Below are 27,428 nucleotides of genomic sequence, written 5' to 3'. Positions count from 1 at the left end.
CATACTGACCTTGCTTATTAAATAAATACTCATCAAAATCGTGGCATTGTTTCTTACACTGCAGGTTCCTGTAAACCCACTTTGAAGTACCCTGGGGATTAGGGGTTTCCCCAGACAGTCTAGGAATATGCTTAATCTCTTATTTTGTTGCAGTGTCATGTAAATTGACAATACAAGTTACATACCAATAAGACTAGCCTGCTGGCCTTACGGAGTCGATAGGAACAGTCACCCGAGCTATTTAGGAGGGATATCACACCTGGCACAAATGATTGTCTAGTTGTTTGGGCGCAGGTATAGGGAACCCCCTCAACAGGAAAGAGGGGAGTAGTGTAAAGTCCAGGTACAGGGGGTGGCTTGGGTCTAAAATGAATTTGTGAGCCTTGGAGGGCCCTGACCTTAGAGCTCATCCAGGCCCGACTGTTTGGCTCCAAATACCTTGCTTGCTGTGGTAATAATCACAGAAGATCCACGCTATATGGATGAATCGAGCCCTAAAGCTTTTTTTTTTACAACAATACAGCCACATCATCACCCCCTTTAATCTGTGTCTGAGGAACTTTTCACCATTCTCGTCCACAGCAGAACATTCCAACTGTTTGAGTGATTGAATGTAGACCGGAATGGTTAGACACAGTTGCTGTCTGAATCAAACATCTAAACGGGTATTCATAGCAAACTTTATTACAAAATAATTGTTACCTCTAGACTTTACATTTTTACAAACACAATACTTCAAATAATTAAATGAGAGATTTGACAAATGCACTTTGTAAACATCTCTTACAGGAACTTTGACCTCAACTACACCTGTCCTATATTGTGATCCTCCCCTAAATAAGTGGAATGTTACCTGCAGGGATGGCTGACACTGACCAGTGCAAGTACACATGACCACAGTTAAATGGCCATAGAGTTGACTGTCAGAGCAGCACTTTGGAACTCTTCTGGTCATGTGCAGACCAAAGCCATGATTGAGTATGGGCTCAGTCTTTGGAGTACTAATCTTAATGCTCTGGCCCCATAGGAGAGTACGTGGGGTTCTCTCACTTGATGTCGTCCTCCTCTTCCCCAACCTCCATGTAGCACAGACACAGTTGCTCTTTCCCCAACAGAATCAGGGAGTCTCCACTGCAGTGCCAAGTCACTGACTGCACCTGGAAACCACCTAGGAAGGAGGTACACAAGGGGCATTAAGGACCTCCACCTACTGCTCACATGTCAAGCTGAAGTGTCCCTACCAGTGTACTGTTCCTCCATTTCAGTGTTTCCACATACCTCTTCGAGTACCCCCAGCTCTTCCACTCAGTTCTAGCCGAGTACTTGATTTAACTTGGTTTGGGAAACACTGTCCTATTTCTATTACTGTGGCGTTTGCAGTGACCTGATGAATATCCATTTGGAATGTAAATATTGTTAACCAATAAAAGTACACAGAGCATTTGACTGTGCTTGACTACTCCTTTTACAGTTTTATTACAACCCGTGATAAGTGATGTGTGTTTGACTTCACATGCTATGAGGTTTGTGGTGACGGCCGGGTCACAGCTACAGTACCTTCAGCGGGGACCTGGACAGAGACGCAGCCTGCGGGGGACCAGAGGTAGAGCTTGGCGTTGCCGGTGCAGAGGGCCAGACGGGGCCGACGGGGGTCCCACTGGAAGCAGCGCACGGCCGACGTCTGCTCCAGAACCGCCAGGAGCCCCAGCCTCTGCATGTCCCATACCCACACCACGCAGGCCATGCTGTCTGCAGGGGTAGACACACACCCTAGTCAGCACCATCATTGCCCTATAGCCACCATACAATTAAATGGGACAAGTAATTCTGTGACAGCCACCAAATGCTATACAAACAATTCAGAAGATTACTGACAACATCTAACCCTGGTTGGTAAAGGGTCATTTTGGGAGTGTGGGTCTGCAGGGTTTACACCTATGGCTAGTAGAGCAACGTTCCAGTGTGAATCTGTCCCTTACCATTCTTCGTGGCCAGGTAGCGGTTGTCCGAGCTGAATGCCATGGAGGAGACCCCGACTTTAGGGTTGGCACGGTCCAGGTCAGGTTTGACCACAGGTACCTGGACTGGCAATGGGCAGATCTCATCTACAACAGAGGGATGAGCCACAAAAACAGGATCAATAAGTCAGACAATTTTGACAGCGATATAGCCTCTGAAAAAACATTATTTTCCAGTGTACTAATACAAATGGTTGAATATGGGTTATTGAGTCAGTTATTTCATCTATTCCAAATTGCATATTTTCTTAGGCTATAATACTTTTCATAATGTTGGGGATATTGCATATTTAATGAAATATACACTCCTGTTGGCTAATATCACACCACACCTGGCAGTGGGTGAGTTGTGCTTACATTTGCTCTGTGTGTTGAAGAGGGTGCTGCCCATGGTGATGTGTTGCTGGATGGACAGGTCCGGACTTCCCACCACTGGCTTCCTCTCCACCTCCTTATAGACCACCTGACAACACAAGCTCCAGTCAGTCACCAGTCACCTGGTCAACACTTCCTCATCTACACCCAAGCATTAAAGTTCCCAGTTAGGTAAATAATGGTCCTTTCACAGCACTTGCTCACAATTAAAAGCATTGTGTTTCAAGCAATTACATATAAAGCAGTAGAGGGAGACATGAAAATGGTGTGTGAGTATTATAGCAGAGGGGAGTCATACAGTTCCAAAATCGTTTGCGTGGCAGCAAGTAATACAACTTCCAAAATACAATGGGACAGTGCTGAAGCATGTAGTGTGTAAAAATCATCTGTCCTCAGTTGCAACACTCACTACCGAGTTCCAAACTGCCTTTGGAAGCAACATCAGCAGAGGAACTGTTAGTCAGGGGTTTCCATGGCTGAGCAGCCGCACACAAGCCTAAGATCACCACGTGCAATGCAAAGCGTTGGCTGGAGTGGTGTAAAGCGCGCCACCATTGAACTCCGGAGCAGTTCAAATTGCGTTCTCTAGAGTGATGAATTACGCTTCACCATCTGGCAGTCAGACGGACGAATCTGGGTTTGGTGGATGCCAGGGGAACGCTACCTGCCCCAATGCAAAGTGCCAACTGTAAACTTTGGAGGAGGAATAATGGTCTGGGGCTGTTTTCATGGTTCGGGCTAGACCCCTTAGTTCCAGTGAAGGGAAATCTTAAACACTACAGCATACAATAGTATTCTAAACGATTCTGTGCTTCCATCTGTGTGGCAACAGTTTGGGGAAGGCCCTTTCTTGTTTCAGCATGACAATGCCCCCGTACACAAAGCGAGGTCCATACAGAAATGGTTTGTCGAGATCGGTGTAGAAGAACGTGACTGGCCTGCACAGAGAGAGCCCTGACCTCAACCCCATCGAACACCTTGGGAATGAATTGGAGCGCCGACTGCGAGCCAGGCCTCATCGCCCAACATCAGTGCCCGACCTCACTAATGCTCGTGGCTGAATGGAAGCAAGTCCCCGCAACAATGTTCCAACATCTAGTGGAAAGCCTTCTCAGAAGAGGGGAGGCTGTTATAGCAGCAAAGGGGACACAAACTCCATATTCATGTCCATGATTTGGGATGAGATGTTCAAAGAGCAGGTGTCCACATACGTTTGGTCAAGTAGTGAATAGTGCAGTCAGAAAGTATTCAAACCCCTTCCCCTTTTCCACATTTTTACGTTACAGCCTTATTCTAAAATGGATTAAATAAAAATCCTCGATCTACACAATACTCCATAACGACAAAGCGAAAACAGATTTTTAGAAAATGTTGCAAATGTAATAAAAATCAGAAATACCTTTACATAAGTGTTCAGACACTTTGCTATGAGACTCGAAATTGAGCCCAGGTGCATCCTGTTTCCATTGATCATCCTTGAGATGTTTCTACAACTTGATTGGAGTCCACCTGTGGTAAATTAAATTGATTGGACATGATTTGGAAAGGCACACACCTGTCTACATAAGGTCCCACAGTTGACAGTGTATGTCAGAGCAAAAACCAAGCCATGAGGTCGAAGAAATTGTCCGTAAAGCCCCGAGACAGGATTGTGTCAAGGCACCAAAAAATGTCTGCAGCAACGAAGGTCCTCAAGAACACAATGGCCTCCATCATTCTTAAATGGAAGAAGTTTGGAACCATCAAGACTCTTCCTAGAGCTGGCTGCCCAGCCAAACTGAGTAATCGGTGGAGAAGCGCATTGGTCAGGGAGGTGACCAAGAACGATGGTCACTCTGCGCTCCAGAGTTCCTCTGTGGAGATGGTTGTCCTTTTAAAAGGTTCCCCCATCTCTGCAGCACTCCACAAATCAGACCTTTATGTTAGTTGCCTGACGGAAGCCACTCCTCTGTAAAAGGCACATAACAGCCCGCTTGGAGTTTGACAAATGGCACCTAAAGGACTGACCATGAGAAACAAGATTCTCTAGTCTGATGAAACTAAGATTGAACTCTTTGGCCTGAATGCCAAGCGTCACATCTGGAGGAAACCTGGCACCATCCCTACGGTGAAGCATGGTGGTGGCAGGATCATGCTGTGGGGATGTTTTTCAGCAGCAGGGACTGGGAGACTAGTCAGGATCGAGGGAAAAATGAACGGAGCAAAGTACAGAGAGATCCTTGATGAAAACCTGCTCCAGAGCGCTCAGGACCTCAGACTGAGGGCAAAGGTTCACCTTCCAACAGGACAATGACTCTAAGCACACAGCCAAAACAACGCTTTGTGACAAGTCCCTGAATGTCCTTGAGTGGCCCAGCCAGAGCCCGGACTTGAACCCAATCGAACAACAAAACATTAAGGACACCTGCTCTTTCCATGACAGACTGAACAGGTGAAAGCCACGATCCCTTATTGATGTAACTCACTTGTTAAATCCACTTCAGTGTAGGTGAAGGGGAGACAGGTTTGTGGCGAAATCCTGCACAGAGCCTTCACCGTGCGCTGCCACTTTAAGAGGGCATCAGCAGTAAGGACGGAGGAAATAAAAACAACTCTTTCAGCTCTCTGGGGTGGAGCTCTTGGTTGGCGCGACAGTTTGATTGTGTGTGCTATGCTGCAGAAGTTTTGTTTATTTTCAGCGTGTGTAGTTTATAAAGTATTTAACTCAATCATCGGTGTGACCGCTCTAGGTCGTGGTTGTTATCGTTTGGGACCGCACCAGTTATGGATCGCATGGATTAGTAGCAACATTTTTGCAAAGCTTTGACATACAAACCAACAAACGGTCAGACAGTACACCGGCACGCCTGAAGACCACAGCTAAGATCTCTTGTTCTCTTTCTCTTCCCAGTGCTTTACCCTGCAACAGACTTTCTATTTTTCAAATGCACTTCCCCTTGAAGTTCATTAGAGCTGGACTAGTATTGCCCTGCCAGAAGTATTTGGGTGGACATTTTAGTTAAAAGGGAGGTTGCTTGCAAGTTGTGTATTGTTATTTGAACTGTATTGAGGTGGGATGTACTAATGACATGTGGCCGAGAAGATTGTGGACATTTTTAAGGCCTTTGTTGTGTCTATGAACACCCCCCACATTCAAACCCTCTACACTCCTCCACTGGAAGATAATACAGATTATTGCAACTCCTCTGTTGATGACTAGGTTCTTTCTTGTATGAAGTTGCTGTTCAATTGCTCTGCCATTATTATTATTGTATGAGGTATTCTGGGTGGGGTTACCCCTGTGCTGTGATCTGGGTTTTATAGGGTGTGTATTCTCTTTTCTCTCCACTGGCTCTGGTAAACAGGCTGCACTCTAGGCAGTCTCTTCTGCTGATGTGTGTGGGTCTGGTAGTGGTACTCTATTCTACTCTTTCCTTTCGGCATGGTTAATACCTGCCTGGCGCCCGAACAAAATCTTTACCCCCCTCTAATAAATACCGCTACAGGTTAAAGAAGTATTTTTAAGCCTTGAGACAATTCAGACATGGATTTTGCGTGTCTGCGCCATTCAGCGGGTGAATAGGCAAGACAATTTTTTAAGTGCCTTTGAACGGGATATGGTAGGTGAAAGGCACCCTGGTTTGTGTCAAGAACTGAAACGCTGCTGGGTTTTTCATGTTCAACAGTTTCCCAACGCGGAGTAACCCTACACAGCCCTTCAGCCGTGGTATATTGACCATATATCACAAACCCCCGAGGTGCCTTACTGCTGTAATAAACTGGTTACCAACGTAATTAGAGCAGTAAAAATAAACGTTTTGTCATACCCGTGGTATACGGTCTGATATACCACAGCTTTAAGCCAAATCAGCATTCAGGGCTCAAACCCCCAGTTTTAAATCTATTTAACTGCAACTAGTCTTGCTTGCGAGCGGTTCAATCAACAAACATATTAGTAGAGATTAAGAAGAAAAACAGGGAGGGGGAAATGGAGGGTTAAGAACAATTGACGAAGAGTAGTAGAGTGTAAGGGCATACTAGTGAAAGTTGTATGGACCCCATAACCCCTACCCCTCAGCATGTTAGGTCATCACATAACTGACATTTACTCACAGCTTTAGTATTGTTGATGGTGGCTGGGTGGTCAAATTCAGTCACTTTCTTCCAGGTGATGTGGTTTAGGATCCGGACCTGATCAAAAACCATCAGGTAAGACCACATCAGTCATACACCAACTCCATGTCCCTATAGTCTAAAATAGCTTCAATTCATTCTATTCTTTTCTACATGACTATGGGATGATATTCCAGACAAAATGCATTCTCCATTGAAAGCGCTTTCAATACAGGACTACGCCTAATCTGTTTCTGGGAAACCGGCCCCAAATGTTTGGAATGGGACTTGACCAATAATCACCTCGGTTCAGGCCTACGCACGATAGTAGATACGTTTCTTTTCAGGAACCACATCAATATAATCTGCAACCGCGTCAATTTTGCTATTTTAGATTTAGTCATGTCATACTTTGTTAGTTTGAGTTATCAGTCACATATGTATTGGATAAAATGCACTGACTAACAACTTTCTGCTTCCATTGTGTTGGAAGTTGGACAAGGCTACTATCCCCTCGTATACCTTAGCTGTCAACATTGCTATTGTGGCAGATTTTAGCCAACACCAGGAAAAATAAACCATATGGCTATAAAGCCTTGGCTACAGATTCAACAATTCAGAGCTCTGATTTTCTCCCCATCATAAGGGGGGTAAATAAGTGATTTCCTTGAAAAGGGGACAAAACGAGCTTTCCAACAATGCCAGAAGTATTATGTCGGAAAAAAGCAACTCGCATTTGCGGAACCACAAGAATGACAACATAGATGAATTACAGCACACATGGCGTGATCAGAGCTAAATTGGCATATATGAAAGCAAAGAATATCAAATACATTGTTTCTAATTGAGGCAACATAAAATTGAGGTGTCCTGGCTGCGCATCAGTTCAGATGAGAAAAGAGTGATTGAAGTGACTGTGGGAGAGCCAGGTCCGCTCAAGCAGCCCGCGCGATTGAAAGACGTTATCGGCCAATGAGAGAATGCATGCTTATGATTGGGCAAAACAGATGAAAAGGAGCTTCATGTCAAATTTAACGACCAGGGGCCTCCCGGGTGGTCTAAGGCACTGCATCGCAGTGCTAGCTGTGCCACCAGAGACTCTGGGTTTGAGCCCAGGCTCTGTCGCAGCCGGCCGCAACCGGGAGGTCCATGGGGCGATGCACAATTGGCCTAGCGTCGTCCGGGTTAGGGAGGGTTTGGCCGGTAGGGATATCCTTGTCTCATCGCGCACTAGCGACTCCTGTGGCGGGCCGGGCGCAGTGCGCACTGACCAGGTCGCTAGGTGTACGGTGTCTCCTCCGACACATTGGTGCGGCTGGCTTCCAGGTTGGATGCACGCTGTGTTAAGAAGCAGTGCAGCTTGGTTGGGTTTCGGGGGACGCATGGCTCTCGACCTTCGTCTCTCCCGAGCCCGTACGGGAGTTGTGACAAGACAGTAATGAGACAAGACAGTAACTACTAACAATTGGATACCACGAAATTGGGGAGAAAAAGGGGATAAAAATAAATAAAAATTGAATGACCATTAGGTTCATGTGGAATTCTCGTCTAGATACATTTTCAGCAACTAAAATGAAGTCATTTGTCATGTTTTTTCCCCCACCAAGGCATTTCTTGTTATCGTCACTTGTTTATCAGAAAAAAATAAGTAATTGACTAAATTAAATTATTGAAGAAATCAACACGGATCTGCACAGGTTGCACAGAATGCATGTATCTGGAAACCACCGTAAGCCTATAGAAAGAGAAGGAGAGAGCGCAGACCTTTTCATCATAGCTGCCGATGGCCAGGAACTGGCTGCTGGGACTCCAGGCCAAAGACTTGATGCCCAGCGACCACTCATACGCACTGAAGGTGGACAGCAGCCGGCCATCCAGCGAGTACAGCAGCACCTTGTACTGGGGAGACACACACACTCTCTCAGGGTCCCCACTCTGTCAACATATTGTCAACTAATTTTCCAATGGCTTACCTCCAAACAGCTGTCCCATACAGCCAGAACACAGCCGTTAGGAGACCACTCCACCCCCGCCAAGTCCTGGGTCTCTGTTTCAAAGTGCTTTGAAAGGTAGACAGGGAGGTCAAACAAGGGGATCCAGACAATTAGCAGAAAATAGACAGGGACAAACTGCGCATCTGTACTGGTGCATCTGTTGTTTGGGTCCCACTTTACAATGTGTCAAAATGTACAAAACATTAGGAACATGAGCTCTTTCCATGACAGACTGACCAGGTGAAAGCTTTGATCCCTTATTGACCTCAAATCAGTGTAGATGAAGGGGAGGAGACAGTTTTAAAGGATTTTAAGCCTTGATACATGGATTGTGCCAATTCAGAGGGTGAATAGGCAAGAAAATATTTAAGTGAACTGGGTATGGTAGTAGGTGCCAGGCGCACCGGTTTGCGTGTCAAGAAATGCAACGTTGCTGGGGTTTTCCACGCTCAGTTTCCCACGTGTAAGAATGGTCCACCACACAAAGGACATCCAGCAAACTTGACACAACTGTGGGAAGCATTGGTGTCAACATGGGCCAGCATCCCTGTGGAACGCTTGACACCTTGTCGAGTCCATGCCCCGATGAATTGAAAGTGTTCCTAATGTTTTGTGCCCTCAGTGTACGTATGCATGTAAAATCAGCAAAAAAGGAAAACATCCTCACTGTCAACTGCGTTTATTTTCAGCAAACTTAACGTGTAAATATTTGTATGAACATAACAAGATTCAACAACTAAGACAAACTGAACAAGTTCCACAGACATGTGACTAACAGAAATGGAATAATGTGTCCCTGAACAAGGGGGGGGGTCAAAATCAAAAGTAACAGTCAGTAGCTGGTGTGGCCACCAGCTGCATTAAGTACTGCAGTGCATCTCCTCATGGACTGCACCAGATTTGCACCAAGGCACCTGCAAGTTCCCGGACATTTCTGGGGGGGAATGGCCCTAGCCCTCACGCTCCAAAAGGTCCCAGACCTGCTCAATGGGATTGAGATCCGGGCTCGTTGCTGGCCATAGCAGAACACTGACATTCCTGTCTTGAAGGAAATCAGCCATACTGCTCGTTCTGTGCGTGGTGGCATTGTCATGCTGGAGGGTCATGTCAGGATGAGCCTGCAGGAAGGGTACCACATGAGGGAGGAGGATGTTTTCCCTCTAACGCACAGCATTGAGATTGCTTACAATGACAAGCTCAGCCCGATGATGCTGTGACACCGCCCCAGACATTGACGGACCCTCCACCTCCAAATCAATCCCGCTGCAGAGTACAGTCCTCGGTGTAACGCTCATTGCTTCGACGATAAACGTAAATCCTACCATCACCTCTGGTGAGACAAAACTGTGACTAATCAGTGAAGAGCACTTTTTGCCAGTCCTGTCTGGTCCAGCGATGGTGGGTTTGTGCCCATAGTTGTTGCCGGTGATGTCTGGTGAGGACCTGCCTTACAACAGGCTTACAAGCCCTCAGTCCAGCCTCTCTCAGCCTATTGCGGACAGTCTGAGCCCTGATGGAGGGATTGTGCGTTCCTGGTGTAACTCGGGCAGTTGTTGTTGCCATCATGTACCTGTCCCGCAGGTGTGATGTTCGGATGTACCGATCCTGTGCAGGTGTTGTTACACTCCACTGCGAGGACGATCAGCTGTCCGTCCTGTCTCCCTGTAGCGCTGTCTTAGGCATCTCACAGTATGGACATTCCAATTTATTGCCCTGGCCACATCTGCAGTCCTCATGCCTCCTTGCAGCATGCCTAAGGAGGCATGAGGACTGCAGATGTGGCCAGGGCAATAAATTACATACCGAGTTCACGCAGATGAGCAGGGACCCTGGGCATCTTTATGGTGTTTTTCATAGTCAGTAGAAAGGCCTTTTTAGTGTCCTAAGTTTTCATAACTGTGACCTTAATTGCCTACCGTCTGTAAGCTGTTAGTGTCTTAACGACCGTTCCACAGGTGCACGTTCATTAATTGTTTATGGTTCATTGAACAAGCAAGAGAAACGGTGTTTAAACCCTTTACAATGAAAATCTGTGAAGTTATTTGGATTTTTACGAATTATCTTTGAAAGACAGGGTCCTGAAAAAGGGACGTTTCTTTTTTTGCTGAGTTTATCAAACGCAAATGTAAATCCCAAACTTATTTTTGGACACTCCCGTGGTGGGAGCTCTGAGTGGCACTCACCCTCAGTAGGTGCCAGTCGTCACACACAAACACGCTAACGTAGTCTCTGCAGTCGCGGCGCTCCGCTAGGGCCATGTAGCAGCCGTCCCTGCTGAAGTCTATCCCTGGAACCACAGACCAGGGGGGAAACAATGCACAGGAAACATTATTTAACATAGTCAAAATCTTGCCCCACACAAACACACCTGACTCAACTACTAATCAGCTAGTTCTTGTACAAAGACAATGTTGGAATAGAGGACAATTTGCAGATGCAAAAGTGATATGCTTTAGACCTACATTATGTTCATCTAGGTGACACGTGTCCAAAATGATTTGTGGTCATTTAGTTGTCATGTTAACCTATAGCGTTGCTGTGGTGTACAGCACAGTCTATTGAGTGTAATTATCAAGAGGCCTTCAGCGGCAAGTGGTTGGCATTGCTGGATTATTTATACAGTGGCTCCAACGGTGCTTGGGTCACGTGGTGGTGGTGTGTGAACCTTTGGGTAGTGGTTGGAGCCCAAGACAATAACTCCACTGGCTGCTGACAAACAGGTTATGGCGAGCATGCACCATTTACTGAAGAGGGCTCCAGCTGTCAGCAGATGGCCCATAGGCCCTAAGGTCAAAGGACAGGGAGGAACGCGATTCACCAGCCCATGTGTCAGCCAGTCAGCGTGGCCCTGTACCCAAGTCCTCTCGCTGAAAAACACACATTCACGTACTTACCCTTCTGACATGCCTTGGGGTACTTGATGTAAGATACGGCTTTGGTACACAAGGACCAGACGGTAACTCTCAGCTGTCAAAAAAAAAGAAACAAAATGTAACAAACTATAACTCATCTCCCAGTGAAAGGATAGCTAGCACAGGGGAATAGCCTACAAAGACTCATCCGTCCAAAAACAGACATCTTTGATCCGCGATCAATTATTTTGAATGTCTACGCCCATTTAATATTGCAAACCGCGTCGCCGGTTGCACCACATGCCCTCTCTTCATTGGCAACATGGCCTCTTCCTCTGTAAGAGGAGCTTGTTGGACGCTTTAATGTGGTAAGTGTGGAGCTCTGAGAGCAGGGCGTCAACAACAGCCGCCTATTAATAAGAGCTCAGTCAACTCTTCGACTAATGAGACCGCTGAGAGCTCCTCGCTATCCCCGCCACTCCGTCCATTTAGATTTTATACCAAACGCAGCAGTCACCCCGTTCGGCTTCAACACAGCCCCTGGGGGACTGTGTCGGTCTGTGGAAGAGATCCACGAGGGTCTTCGTGATGGGATGGATAAGACTAAGAAGAGCGGTTGTGCTGAATGGTTAAAGCAGTCACAAGGGAAAGTTCTAAATCTAAAACGTTACAGTAATGAAATCTTTAGCCTATCCATTAATAACAGCAGTAAAGTACAACCCTTATCGGTTACCAGCAGGACTGGACAATAGAAACAAGGCCAATGCCAGTCTGTCTACCCGTAAAGATTCAAGTCACCCTCCCCCCTCCCAAAATCATCCGAGATGAGCTTACAGATCGCAGCACACAAACAGCAGACACGCTGAATCTAGCCCTCCAAGAAACAAGACCAGCATGCGACAGGTCCTGCACTCCTAGTTTCTTCCTCGTTTAGTTGTGATCAGAAAAACAAAAGGTGTATATAATGTGAAAACATTGAAACTACATATGCTTTGTTAAAATGAACATAACTAGGGCTATACTGTAAGATGCACAATATAGTATTTGTATTCAGCCTAAAGCTAGCCTAGTTATTGGAACTCCTAAAAGTAAAAGCCAGAACAGTAGTCATTCTAAGCCATCCAAATGACATTACGGCTGTGTAGCCTACCACCACAAGCATGTTATGGGTGTAAAATGCAAGGCCTACATATTTTCTTTTACAACCTAGTAAGCCAATATAAATGTGCATGCATACACTTCTCCGCACCCTGTCTTATCATACTTTGAATACTAAGCCTGTGCAAATGCTGGACTAAACTAGTCTCGGTGATCAGCCAAGACTGTTATGTGGCTTCATAACAATAAATAAGCTTGAGACAGAAGTGACAAAGTCGAGGGTCGTCATTTCAAGTGTGAACTGTAATCAAGACCCTCAGCCTCTGTGCGGCCTTGGAAGGCGGCGGCTTATATGGTGTGCATGTCAGACCGACACCCTCCCAAAATTCCAATTAAAACTTAATTCAGGGTCCTCCCTTTGCCTACACTTACCTTCCTGTAAGAGAAGTGCAAACATCAGAAAACTACACAACTGTATGAAGAAAGAGATGAACTTTAAATAGATCTAGCATGGCATCCCACATGCTTTCCCTGATTTTCTAACTAGGGCTCACTTTCTCGCTCAGGGGAGGAAGGCATTAAGGCAGGAGTCCGTCTGACCTACTGGCTGTTGCTTCCCTGGGTAAGGGTCTAACTGACCAGGCCATGCTCCTGAGGTACCAAGACATCCAGCTGTGGCCTGTCATTACACCCACACGCTCCCCCCCCTGTCCACAGATCCATGGAAACCACCGTCAACACAGCTCAACACAGTTCTTCTTGGACAACTTGTACCCCACCACATTGACATGGGGGGGGACTGGGTTGGGAGGTTGTCTGAAGGGGGGGGGGGAAAGCCATGGTGTAACTTTAAACTGGGAAGAGGGAGGGAGCAGCACATATGTAAAATAGGTGAGAAATGCTTCTCTGTGTTGCCTGGCATGCCAGTCTGGGGCACTGAAGCTGGTAAAACTACACCTTGGAAGCAGTAGACTGGCGTTTCAGTCTCTAGGACAGAGACAAGATGTTCCAAGAGCAAATAAAACCGCTTCTGTTTAGCCATCAGAATAAAGGGACACAAATAATGCTTTGTATTGGCCTTCACAGCATGATCATCAACTTTAGGCTTCTTTTCTAGGAAGTTTGTTACAGTGCATTCAGAAAGTATTCAGACCCCTTGACTTTTTCCCACTTTGTTTACGTTACAGCCTTATTCTAAAATGGATTAAATAGTTCCCCCCATCAATCTACACACAATACCCCATAATGACAAAGCAAAAACAGGTTTAGAAAGTGTTGCACATTTATTAAAAATTTAAAATAAACTGAAATATCACATTTACAAAAGTATTCAGACCCTTTACTCAGTACTTTGTTGAAGCACCTTTGGTGGCGATTACAGTCTCGAGTCTTCTTGGGAATGATGCTACAAGCTTGGCACACCTGTATTTGGGGAGTTTCTCCCATTCTTCTCTGCAGATCCTCTCAAGCTCAGTCAGGTTGGATGAGGAGCATCGATGCACAGCTATTTTTAGGTCTCTCCAGAGATGTTCGAACGGCTGGGCCACTCAAGGACATTCAGAGACTTGTCCCGAAGCCACTTCTGCGTTGTCTTGGCTGTGTGCTCAGGGTCTGAATACTTATGTAAATAAAGTATTTCTGTTCTGTTCTGATTTTATACATTTGCAAACTTTTCTAAAAACCTGCTTTCGCTTTATAGGGTATTGTGTGTAGTTTTCTGAATAAGGTTGTAACGTAACAAAATGTGGAAAAAGTCAAGGAGTCTGAATACTTTTGGAATGCACTGTACACACACAAACACTACATACGCCCACACACAACATATGCAAACTCACACACACATTTTTACACTCACCACATTCGCTGTTGCTTCTGTCTATTATCTATCCTAGTTAAGTGCCTAGTCACTTAACCCCTACCAATATGTACATAGCTACCTCAATTACCTCATACCCCTACTCATACTCCCTGTATATAGCCATCTTATTTTTACTCATTATTGTTATTCGTTTTTCACTGGATATTTATTCCTCGTGTCACTATTTCTATTTTTTATTACATGTTTTATCTTTAACTCTGCATTGTTGGAAAAGGACCTGTAAGTAAGCATTTCACTGTTAGTCTGCACCTGTGGTTTACGAAGCATGTGACAAATAACCTTTTATTTTATAATTGGCTTATCACTTACCAACTCATAGAAATCCTCACCTAGCTGATGGTGGAATGGCATTGTCTATACTAAAACGAGTTATATCCATCTAGTCCTTCATTTACAGTGCTTTCAGAAAGTATTCATACCCCTTGACTTAATCCACATTGTGTTGAGTTACAACCTGAATTAAAAATGTATTAAATATTTGTTTAAATGGTCACCCATCTACACACAATACCCCATAATGACTAAGTCAAAACATGTTTCTGACATTGTTGCAAATGTATTGAAAATTAAATACAGAAATATCTCATTTACATAAGAATTCACAACCCTGAGTCAATACATGTTAGAATCACCTTTGGCAGTGATCACAGCAGTGAGTCTTTTGGGGTAAGTTTCTTAAGAGCTTGGCACACCTGAATTGTACAATATTTACCCATCATTAATTTCAAAATTCTTCATGCGCTGTCAAATTGGTTGTTGATCATTGCTAGACAACCATTTTCAAGTCTTGCCATAGATTTTCAAGCAGATTTAAGTTAAAACTATAACTCGGCCACTCAGGAACATTCAGACATTGCTTTGCCACATTTTTGGCAGGGTTACTTGAGTGCCTTGTTGCAAACAGGATGCATGTTTTGGAATATTTTTATTCTGTGCAGGCTTCAGTCTTTTTACTCTGTCAATTAGGTTAGTATTGTGGAGTAACTGCAATTTATTGAGCAAAACTTATTTAGATTTGCCATAACAAAGGAGTTGAAAATATGAAATGTCTTGAGTCAATAAGTATTCATTGTATATTAATTAGTAAACATTTCTAAAAACATACAGCACCAGTCAAACGTTTGGACACACCTACTCATTCAAGGGGTGTGCTTGGGGTCGTTGTCCTGTTGGAAGATGAACCTTCGCCCCAGTTTGAGGTTCTGAGCGCTCTGGAGCAGGATCTCTATACTTTGCGCCGGTCAGCTTTCCCTCAATCCTGACTAGTCTCCCAGTCCCTGTAGCTGAAAAACATCCCCACAGCATGCTGCCACCACCATGCTTCACCGTAGGGATGTACCAGGTTTCCTCCAGACCTGACACTTGACATTCAGGCAAAAGAGTTCAATCTTGGTTTCATCAGACCAGAGAATCTTGTTTCTCAAACTTCTTCAATTTAAGAGTGATGGAGGCCACTGTGTTCTTGGGGACCTTCGATGCTGCAGAAATGTTTTGGTACCCTTCCTCAGATCTGTGCCTCAACACAATCCTGTCTCGGCGCTCGACAGACAATTCCGTCGACCTCATGGCTTGGTTTTTGCTCTGACATGCACTGTCAACTGTGGGACCTTATATAGACAGGTGTGTGCCTTTCCAAATCATGTCCAATCAAGTTGTAGAAACATCTCAAGGATGATCAACGGAAAAAGGATGCACCTGAGCTCAATTTCGAGTCTCATAGCAAAGGGTCTGAATACTTATGTAAATAAGGTACATTTTTAAATTTAAAAAAATGTATTAGCAAAAATATCAAAACCAGTTTTCACTTCGTCATTATGTGGTAGTGTGTAGATTGACGTAAAATGTATTTAATCCATTTTAGAATAAGGTTGTAACGTAACAACGTGGAAAAAGGGGTCTAAATACTTACCGAATGCACTGTATATGCAGGGAGGCCATGTGTCAACGAGAAGACAGCACATTTTACAGAGTTGTAGCAGAGGTGCCTGCTAGGGTGTTGTGGCGACTGGCGGGGTGGATGGAGGGCCTAAACCGTGGCTTACAGCTCACAACAGTACTGGTTCACTTCACATTGGAGGAATTAATTTGACTTTGTTTATCCTGTTTAAAGCTCTCCCACAGCCTTGTTCTAAACTTAACCTCACAAGAGTTATGCCTCAGGCCCTCAACTTAACCCTAGAAAGAACAGTCCCACTGGGACAAGAAAGGCTACACTTGATAAACAGGACCAACTACAGAATCCCTGACAGCAAATCACAAATCCATCAGCTCCTCCTGTGGCAGCACTTTTTATATGCGAGAGAGAATTAGTGATGATGCGACTCCTGCGAGGAATCTTTGCATAGGCCTATCTGTCAGCAATGGATAAGTTCATATGCATTCCCCATCAGAGACGGTATCTCAACCCGATATAGACCCATTTCTCCTGTTACAGCCTTATAATTCCCCCGTGGATTGGAGTGCAGTGTAGCCAGGCGTCAGTCTGGATGACTGATTGTTGATTGTCAGAGTAGAGCTGTGGAAGCTACTTGGGGTCACAGTTTCTCTGATCGCCAACGCTGCCAACATGCTACGCGCTAGCGGGGCGCCAGCGCCGCCGGCCAGGCACGCAGCTAACCTGATCCCAACAATGCAAAAACCATTAGAGGTATAGAATGTTCGACGCCGGCCTTGAGTGGATGTCTTCCACACCGGTTTTACAGCTCGCTCAGCTGGTTTGTTGGATTAGCAGTGAATATGTGCAGCATAGTGCCAGTGGAGAGAATCAGGAGTGGGAATTCAAACATGTATGGCTTTTTGATTCGAACATACAATGAGGGTAAAAGTCATTTGACAAAGACCTATTTGAATGACATCGGGCCTATCCATGAAGCTAGGCCTAATTACCAATGTTAAGTCACTTCTGATAAGTGAGTGGGTAAGCCTATCGTATGACAGACAGCCAAGAGACTCCAGGATGTCCTGCTAACTTGTAGAACATGGAGAATGCAATAGACTAATCCACTTTCCAATTGTTCTTTATGTACAGTAGCGAGAGGCCGTGAGCTAAATCACATAACGCATGCAAGATATGGTGTAAGACCATTTTAGTGTCAAAAAAGCTGCTTGTTAACCATTTGAAATAATTTGTACATGGACAAAAAGCGCAAAGCACAGTAAAGCAGTGCAAACTGTGGTGAGGGCTGGAGGTCAGATCAGATCCGGAGGCTGGCTCACGCCGGCGACTCTCCCACGCGAAATGGCATATCTACAGAGATGAATGTAAATCCAAAGCCTCGTCTAGCACCATCAGCTGTTAACTGACAAATTGCACCCAGGTATCAAAACAGTCAGTGGGGAGAAAAGAAAACACACACACGCAGTGGGTTCAACACACAGCAGCTGTCCCCTAACAAGTTAATATAGCATCTTGTTCATGAGCTCCCGGCTGAAACTGAGCCCTGATACGAACACCAGTCTGGCACAGCCATAATGAAATATTTGTGGAGGGGTGAAGGTGAGGTCAACAGCACTGGGCAATGCAGGTGTCATCACCCCTAGACTTTTGGTAAACGGGCTTGGCACCCCAAATGGGAAAACAGGGCATCTTGCATTGAGTTCTGAGCCATACAAGGCAACAAACAGGGGGGGCTACTTGAACTTATCCAATAAGAAATGCACATTTTCTGTTGCAAAATGTTTTACATCTTCCCAATATCCACAACTGACAATTGTCCCTTCTCAGGATTTCATGGAAAGAGCACAGACCCAGGAGCAGACAGACCCAGGGAGACTCCATTCTATTCCTGTGTTTGTTGAAGAAGCAGACAGACAAAGCAGAAATGTCAGACACTTGCACTCCCTGCTCCCTCTCAAACCTCCAGACACAGTTGTGCTTGGGCCCCGGCACCTGTCAGTGAGTCTAGGAGTCGGGTTCGGGCGTCAGGCGAGCCCCGCCGTGGCACGGTGCCCAAGTCGTAACCCAAACAGGCGGGCGAGGACGAGTGCAGCCCACTCCCCCTTCTGATACCTAGGGACAAATATGCTCCCAACAAGCCAGACGACTGCACTTTCACCTACAGTCGTTGCAGACGTGCATAGCATGCTGCGATGTCGTCACACCGACACTGGTTTGGTTCCAGCAAGCATGTTCATTCAAAGTCTAAACTAATCAGAAAGACACTATAAATGTACTTTGCCATTTCTTATTAAGCAAAACTCGCCACATTAAAAATGTCTAAGTGTGGCGGAATTTCACAGCCTATTGGATGTGTGACAAGACACATTGGATGGATTGTCATCTTCCAAGAATATAACACATATCTACAGCCCAATTCTGTTTCTCCCCCTGTACACTTCCACCATGGATTTCAAAGGGAGGGAGTAGTGTAAGGAACATGGTGAAAACCCACTCAAGCACAGGCTTACACCAATCCAGTGCTTTTTAAATGCTTCAAAGGGAGTGAACGAGTGCACACTTCGGGAAGGAGAAACGGAATAGGACTCGGGAAGGAACTTAATTCGTGTGTCGAGGATATGACAAAACACTAGCTGGAGTAACTGAAATCGGGCATACATTTGTCAGGTGGGGCAGGGTCTGGTGTCTGCTGGCTATTTTCAGGTCTCCTCCTTCATTATGGGCAGCAACAGTCGACACCAGACAGAAACACATAAACACACTCCTAGTGACTTCACACTTACATGGAACTCTGTGGTGTTGAGAATGTGACGTCCGTCTGGGCTCCAGCGCGAGGAGACTAGTCCTATCGAGCCCTCGTCAATCTTACAGTACCAGTCAGGCTGCTCTAGAGACCACACCTGAGAGGAGAGATTGTGAGAGAAGGACAACTGCCTTTCCCTGAGCTCAACCTGTACTCAAACCTTTGACCACACCAAATCTGATCCAGAGACGAAATGAAAGACTGGAGATGGTTACCTCTGCAAAAGTAAGCTGTTCTTTTTGCACAGTGCATTTGATCTTAACACCGTCTCAAACGAGGGGTAATTTCCCTTTCATTTCAAAATGGTCAGTAATTATCAACTTAAATTCCACTTTCTGTGCAAGTTGTTGATTTATATGTGTACACTTTGTTCCCAGTTTAATTTCCCACATTCTGTATATTTAAGCATCCATCAACAGGCTGTGAACAAGCTAATTCAGCACAATTTTTATTTATTTTTTATTTAAAAAAATAAACCAACTGTCATTGGACAAATGAGATAAAAAAACAATATGCACAAGCCTAATAGAGGAGCACATACCTGCACTAGTCCCCTCTTGTACATGGCACAGAGGATGAAGAGCGAGTCAGAGGACCACTCCATGTGGACTATCTGGTCCAGGCAAGTGTAAAGGTGCAAGATCTGTAGGGTGTTCACGTCTCGCACCACCAGCCTGTACTGTACACACGTGGCCTGGGGGGGGGGGGGGGGAAGATGGAGAGAGACAGGCAGGCAGAAAAAGGTTGTGTTCCGGCACATCTGTGTACTTATTGGATTTGTTAACTCCTCAGTTGTAAGACCATGAACGTCCATCTGCCATGCCTGTTGTCGATGTTTAAAAGTGCATATTTTGAGTGCATAAGTGGAGTACATAAGGTATGCATCATATTTCTACCTAAAACATTCATATGACTAGGGTACCTGTCATGCAGTGGCGGATTTAAATGCTACCAAATAAACCACAATTCATTCATAATACTGTGAATATATAGTTAGACATATTGTTGCATTTTTTTCTGGTTTGTGCAAAATCATTAAGAAAAACATAAAACCAGTCTGCACACCACCAAGGTGAATTGGTTTAGTCTTGACTCTTGGTTGACAGTGTTGGGGGATGATTAATGTCTTGATGCTCGAGTACCAAATCAACACAAATTTGTTTCTATTTGTCTTTGTTACTTTTTGATATTTATGAGTCTTATTTTCATACATATTTATATAGTTTTAAATGTTATGATTATTTATTTGTGTTGCAAATGTCTGAATAAAAATGAGTCAGTGCAGAATGGTGCTTTTTTGGGGGGGGGGGGGTGCATTCGGAAAGTATTCAGACCCCTTCCTACTCATAATACCCCATAATGACAAAGTGAAAACAGGTTTAAACATTTTTGAAAATGTATTAAATAAAACAGAATACCTTATTTACATAAGTATTTAGACCCTTTGCTCAAAATTGAGCTCAGGTGCATTCTGTTTCCATTGATCATCCTTGAGATGTTTCTACAAGTTGAGACAGAACTGTGTTGAGGCACAGATCTGGGGAAGGTTACCAAAAAATGTATGCAGCATTGAAAGTCCCCAAGAACACATTCTTAAATGGAAGCAGTTTGGAACCACCAAGAGTCCTCCTCGAGCTGGCGGCCCGGCCAAACTGAGCAAGCCAGGGAGAAGGGCCTTGGTCAGGGAGGTGACAAAAAACCCGATGGTCACTCTAGAGCTCCAGAGTTCCTCTGTGGAGATGGGAAAGCGTTCCAGAAGGACAACCATCTCTGCAGCACTCCACCAATCAGGCCTTTATGGTAGAGTGGCCAGACAGAAGCCACTCCTCACTAAAAGGCACGACAATCCACTTGGAGCTTGCCAACAAGCACCTAAAGGACGCTCAGACCATGAGAAACAAGATTCTCTGGTCTGACGAAACCAAGATTGAACTCTTTGGCCTGAATGCCAAGCATCACGTCTGCAGGAAACCCGGCACCATCTCTACATTGAAGCATGCTGGTGGCAGGATCATGCTGTGGGGATGTTTTTCAGTGGCAGGGACTGGGAGACTAGTCAGGATCAAGGGAAAGAGGAACGGAGCAAAGTACAGAGAGCTCCTTTATGAAAAGCGCTCTGGAGCAGGTTAGGACCTCAGACTGGGGGCGAAGGTTCACCTTCCAACAGGACAACGACCCCAAGCACACAGCCAAGACAACGCAGGAGTGACTTCAGGACAAGTCTCTGAATGTCCTTGAGTGGCCCAGCCAGAGTTCGGACTTGAACATCTCTGGAGAAACCTAAAAATAGATGTGCAGGGACACTCCGCATCCAACCTGACAGAGCTTGAGAGGATCTGCAGAGAATGGAAGAAACTCCCCAAATACAGGTGTGCCAAGCTTGTAGCGTCATACCAAGAAGACTCAAGGCTGTAATCGCTTCAACAAAGTACTGAGTAAAGGGTCTGAATACTTACAGTACCAGTCAAAAGTTTGAATGGGTGCGTGTGTCCAAGGGTTATTCTTTATTTTTTCCCATTTTCTACATTGTAGAATAATAGTGAAGACATGGAAACTATGAAATAACACATAAGGAGTAACCAAAAAAGGGTTAAACAAATCAAAATATATTTTATGTTTGAGATTCAAAAGTAGCCACCCTTTACCTGACAGCTTTGCCCACTCTTGGCATTCTCTCAACCAGCTTCATGAGATAGTCACCTGGAATGCATTTCAATTTACAGGTGTGCCTTGTTAAAAAGTTACATTTGTGGAATTTCCTTCCTTCATAATGCGTTTGGGCCAATCAGTTGTGTTGTGACAAGGTACGGGTGGTATACAGAAGATAGCCCTATTTGGTAAACGACCAAGTCCATATTATAGAAAGAACAGCTCAAAAAGCAAAGAAAAATGACAGTCCATCCTTACTTTAAGACATGAAGGTCAGTCAATCCGGAAAATTGCAAGAACTTTGAAAGTTTTTTCGAGTGCAGTCGCAAAAACCATCAAGCGCTATGATGAAACTGGCTCTCATGAGGACAGCCACAGGAAAGTAAGACCCAGAGTTACCTCTGCCGCAGAGGATAAGTTAATTAGCGTTACCAGCCTCAGAAATTGCAGCCCAAATAAATGCTTCACAGACACATCAACTGTTCAGAGGAGACTGCATGAATAAGGCCATGGTCAAATTGCTGCAAAGAAACCACTACTAAAAGGACACCAATAAGAAGAGACTTGCTTGGGCCAGGAAATACGAGCAATGGACATTAGACCGGTGGAAATCTGTCCCTTGGTCTGATTAGTCCAAATTTGAGGTTCCAACCGCCGTGACTTTGAGACGCAGAGTAGGTGAACTAATGATCTCCGCATGTGTGGTTCCCACCATGAAGCATGGAGGAGTTGTGATGGCGTGTGGGTGCTTTGCTGGTGACACTGTAGGATTTATTTAAAATTCAAGGCACACTTAACCAGCATGGCTACCACAGCATTCTGCAGCAATACGCCTTCCCATCTGGTTTGCGCTTAGTGGGACTATCATTTGTTTTTCACCAGGATAATGACCCAACACACCTCCAGGCTGTGTAAGGTATATTTGATGACCTGGCCTCCAATCACCTCCACCCAATTGAGATGGTTTGGGATGAGTTGGACCGCAGAGTGAAGGAAAAGCAGCCAACAAGTGCTCAGCATATGTGGGAACTCCTTCAAGACTGTTGGAAAAGCATTCCAGGTGAAGCTGGTTGAGAGAATGCCAAGAGTGTGCAAAGCTGTCATCAAGGCAAAGGGTGGATACTTTTTTGGTTACTACATTATTCCATGTGTCATTTCATAGTTTTGATGTCTTCTCTATTATTGTACAATGTAGAAAATAGTAAAAAATAAAAACCCTTGAATGAGTAGGTGTCCACACTGGTACTGTATGTAAATGTGATATTTCCGTTTTTATTTAATACATTTGCAAAAATGTCTAAACCTGTTTTTGCTTTGTTATTATGGGTTATTGTGTATAGATTGATGAGGGGGGGAAACAATTTAATCCATTTTAGATTAAGGTTGTATCATAATGTGGAAAAAGTCAAGGGGTCTGAATACTTTGAAGGTACTTTATAGGCATGTTGCTACAGTGCTTCAGAAGGTATTCACACCCCTTAATTTTTTTACACATTTTTTATGTTACAAAGTGAGATTAAAATTGATTTGTCTTTTGTCAACGATTCACAAACAATACTCTGTAATGTCAAAGTTGGGGACAAATTCTACCTTTTTTTTATTAATTAAAATGCTAATATACTGATTAAATAAGTATTCAACCCTTAGTCAATAAATGTTACAATCACCTTCGGCAGCGATTACAGCTGCAAGTGTGTTTGGGTAAGTCTAAGAGCTGTGCATACCTGGATTGTACAATATTTGCCCATTATTCTTTTTTTTAAATCTTCAAGCTCTGTCAAGTTCATCGTTGATCATTGCTAGACACCCATTTTCAAGTTGTCATAGATTCTCAAGACGATTTAAGTCAAAACTGTAACTAGGCCAATCAGGAACATTCAATGTCATCTTGGAAAGCAACTTCAGTGTATATTTGGCCTTGTGTTTTAGGTTATTGTCCTGCTGAAAGGTGAATTTGTCTTCCAGTATCTGTTGGAAAGCAGAATGAACCAGGTTTTCTTCTAGGAGTTTGCATGTGCTTAGCTCTATTAAGTTTATTTTTATCCTAAATAACTCCCCAGTCCTTGCCGATGACAAGCATACCCATAACATGATGCAGCCACCACTATGCTTGAAACATGAAGAGTGGTACTCAGTGATGTCAGGACAAAACATTAATTTCTTTGCAGTTTTACTTTAGTGTCTTATTGCAAACATGATGCATAAAGAGTACTTGTTCAAATTAACAAAAAGGCAGAGGCCCCTGCCCCGCCTCCGTCACTCTGGAAACTTCTCTCAAATCTAAGGATCCGAATCACATGGGTCATTAACCATGTTTCCATCCACAGTTTTTATGCAAGTAAAGTCATATGGTATAACAAAAAAAAGCTGTGATCGAAACAGGAAGTTTCGTTACAATTGTATAAAAACAGACAGAAAATTTGTTCGTTCGACATGTTGGGATCTATGTGTCTGTAAAAATGTATTATACGAGAAAAGAGCAGTGGCCAAGACCTGAGTAAGCACATTCGCTATTTAACGCAACAGTTTGTGACAAAACTATCAGTAGAGTTGAAAACGCGATAACGCACTGAACTTTAGATTTTTATTCGGTACAGGAAAACTTACGCGAAAAAGTACATTGTGTGCACTACGTCATCACACTGATTTTTATCCACAACTAGTCCCTTTGTTGGAAACGCCACTCGTGGGAAAATGCACATATTTTCTTTACGCGCATTTTAGAATATTTGCATGAAATCTGGAGACAATTGGATGGAAACCTAGCTATGTATACACATTCACGTTTCTTTCTTTACTCACGCTCTTCTGAACTCTCAACCAATTTGATCGAAATGATGATGTAGCCCATGTCTCTGCCTCATTCCTGAACTGCTGTGATTTGAACTATCGATCCAAGAAAATTGCCTATATGAAGGGCCAGCTACAACCTTCTGTCTGTTGAAACAGATATTGCTGTAGCACAAGCAAGACAGTCTACACATTGCATTAGGACAAAACAATTGTTGTGCGTGATGTAATCTTTACAATTATGCTGCCATATAGCCAGTCTGCCTCCGGTTCAGATAATGTTTCCAATGATGAAAAAATGAAATCAAATCACTATTGAATGAGTGTCTTGCTTGTTTGATATGCTGTGTAAGCTACATATAGCTTGCCTAAATAGCTGCATTTAACTCCTGAAAAAAGAACATTCAATTGCTAGACCTCTTTATGTCATGCTTATGTTTGCAACAGCTTACTATTACAATTAACTACGTTTGATCAAACTGTTTTGTGTACAAGCGGCAACAGAGTCACGGAGTGACTGAGCAATGAGCAGCAGCTGAAAGGAGGTAGGCTAGTGGATCCTGCATTGCCAGAAATCTCTGTATATTTAGCAACAGCAAGTCACTCCATAATATAAAAAAACAATAGTTCCCCCATCTCTAGAGGTTAAATAAAAAACAGATTACTCACAGATTACTGCACATAGCCCATATAATTTAGCCCAAACAACTACCTCTTCCCCTACTATATTTATTTAGCTCCTTTGCACCCCATAATTTCTATTTTGCACATTCTTCCACTGCAAATCTACAATTCCAGTGTTTTACTTGCTATATTGTTTTTACTTCGCCACCATGGCCTTTTTTTGCCTTTACCTCCCTTATCTCACCTCATTTGCTCACATTGTATATAGACTTATTTTTCTACTGTATTATTGACTGTATGTTTGTTTTACTCCATGTGTAACTGTTGTTTATATGTGTCGAACTGCTTTGCTTTATCTTGGCCAGGTCGCAATTATAAATGAGAACTTGTTCTCAACTTGCCTACCTGGTTAAATAAAGGTGAAATAAAATAAACTATGGATTTACAATGATGGTGAAAACTTGGGAGACATTCTGGGATTAAGTATATTAAATTCAAAAGGCACTCGCACATCTGAGCAATCTAATTTGCAGGTGCATGGCAACAATTGAACGAGGAAAAAGGAAACCGCACACTGCTCTTGATTGTATCACCGATATTTTATAAGCTTACGTATCGGCCTCACAGCCTTCGTCAGAGCTTTTTGTAGAATTCTGTCACTTTAGCAATTCTTTATTCATACCATAAATCAGATTTATTGAATTGTCCATGTGGTCTACATTAAAGGGAACTTCATTTAATATAACAAGCTTTTAAATTCTATATTGGTACACAATTTCTACATAAAATATTAAAGGGATGCAAAAGGAACTAATTTAATTGGAACCCAGTAGCCTTCAATTAATAAATCATTATTGGCAGCAGGAAGTGAGCTGGCAACCACACACGCACGTCCAGTGTGGCACCTTCTTGCTCCAACCTGTATACAGTATGTATCCGTTTTCGGTTTAATTTTGTGTACAATCTTAATCATTACATTATCTACATTGTTTATCATATATACATAGTCACTTTAACTATACATTCATGTACATACTACCTCAATTGGGCCGACCAACCAATGCTCCCGCACATTGGCTAACCGGGCTACCTACCAACCCCTCTTTTACGCTACTGCTACTCTCTGTTCATCACATATGCATAGTCACGTTAACCATATATACATGTACATACTACCTCAAATCAGCCTGACTAACCGGTGTCTGTATGTAGCCTCGCTACTGTATATAGCCTGTCTTTTTACTGTTGTTTTATTTCTTTACTTACCTATTGTTCACCTAATACCTTTTTTGCACTATTGGTTAGAGCCTGTAAGTAAGCATTTCACTGTAAGGTCTACCTACACCTGTTGTATTTGGCGCAAGTGACAAATAAACTTTGATTTGATTACTAAGTGTATATTGAAACAAATTATTGCTTACCAAATATTTTCCATCTGGTGAAACTCTGCACAGTTGGTTAGACTGTTTGAAGACCTCAGAGAAGTTCATCTCTGAATTTAACAAAATGACTGGTCACTGTAGAAAGGGGGCATGAACATGTGATTAGTCAACAGTATACAACCCAAAAAAGCTAGCTACTCGCGTTGTTCGCCTAGTCTTGAGTATTTTGGTCAATAATAACCACAAGGTGGCGACAGACCATGAATGTATTTCAAGCCAAAACACCAGATGCCTTCTTTGGAAGTTAAGGCTAACTGTACAGTACTACTGTAGCTAACGTATCCTAAAAATAAAGAAACCTATGCATCTAACTAGTAGTAGTGCGAGAACAAACAAGTTGGTAACTCGACTTTTAACATGCACATTGCATTGGTAGCACAAAAGAGAGTTATGGCTCTATATGGCAGGCGAGTAGGTTTAACAGATTAGCTAGCTAAATTAGCAAAGTAGCTACACCTGTTTGATGCCAGTTGAAATGGCTAGTTATCGACAATGTATCCTTTGTTATTCATACCAGTCGCGTAAACAAACCAGTAAATGTGAATCAATGACGAACGTCTGTTAACATGTTTTTTGCATTCTAAGCAAACTGGCTCAAGTTAACAGTACTGGTATCGTCAAGCTTACGTTAGCTAGCCTAGCTAGCTAGATACCGTAGTTCACTAATTCATTCCACACATATAACTGTATGTTTTATGTTTAGCGTGAAGTTTTATCGTCCAAGGTTGAGCGACTCACCGGTATCCAGGGTTTGTTGAAAACTTTCCTCGTTCACATGCTATCAAACAAGTGCATGACAACAATAACTGTCTGATACTTGCTTCAGTGCGATTGATTTACCGCACCTCTGGTACCGGTTGAGCAGAGGTTGCACAAGAGTCTGGTCAAAGAGCAAACTACTCTGTCACCCGACGT

The 27,428-nt window shown here is 43.7% G+C and overlaps 1 protein-coding gene across 1 annotated transcript; it reads right to left on the bottom strand.

Moving 5' to 3' along the window:
* Positions 1 to 663: 663 nt before the first annotated feature.
* On the bottom strand, positions 664 to 27,428 carry wrap73 (WD repeat containing, antisense to TP73). Its single transcript, XM_071371564.1, has 13 exons — positions 27,252 to 27,428; positions 26,493 to 26,588; positions 19,550 to 19,702; positions 18,989 to 19,105; positions 11,374 to 11,446; positions 10,663 to 10,766; positions 8,459 to 8,545; positions 8,250 to 8,384; positions 6,486 to 6,563; positions 2,376 to 2,481; positions 1,980 to 2,105; positions 1,558 to 1,749; positions 664 to 1,168 (listed from the first exon to the last, which is right to left on the bottom strand). The coding sequence occupies exons 2-13, from the start codon at positions 26,559 to 26,561 to the stop codon at positions 1,047 to 1,049; spliced, it is 1,362 nt and encodes a 453-aa protein (XP_071227665.1). The 5' UTR covers positions 26,562 to 26,588; positions 27,252 to 27,428; the 3' UTR covers positions 664 to 1,046.

Source organism: Salvelinus alpinus, chromosome 28, assembly GCF_045679555.1.
Source record: "Salvelinus alpinus chromosome 28, SLU_Salpinus.1, whole genome shotgun sequence".
Classification (NCBI taxonomy): domain Eukaryota; kingdom Metazoa; phylum Chordata; class Actinopteri; order Salmoniformes; family Salmonidae; genus Salvelinus; species Salvelinus alpinus.
This window is presented reverse-complemented; position numbering and strand designations above follow the sequence as displayed.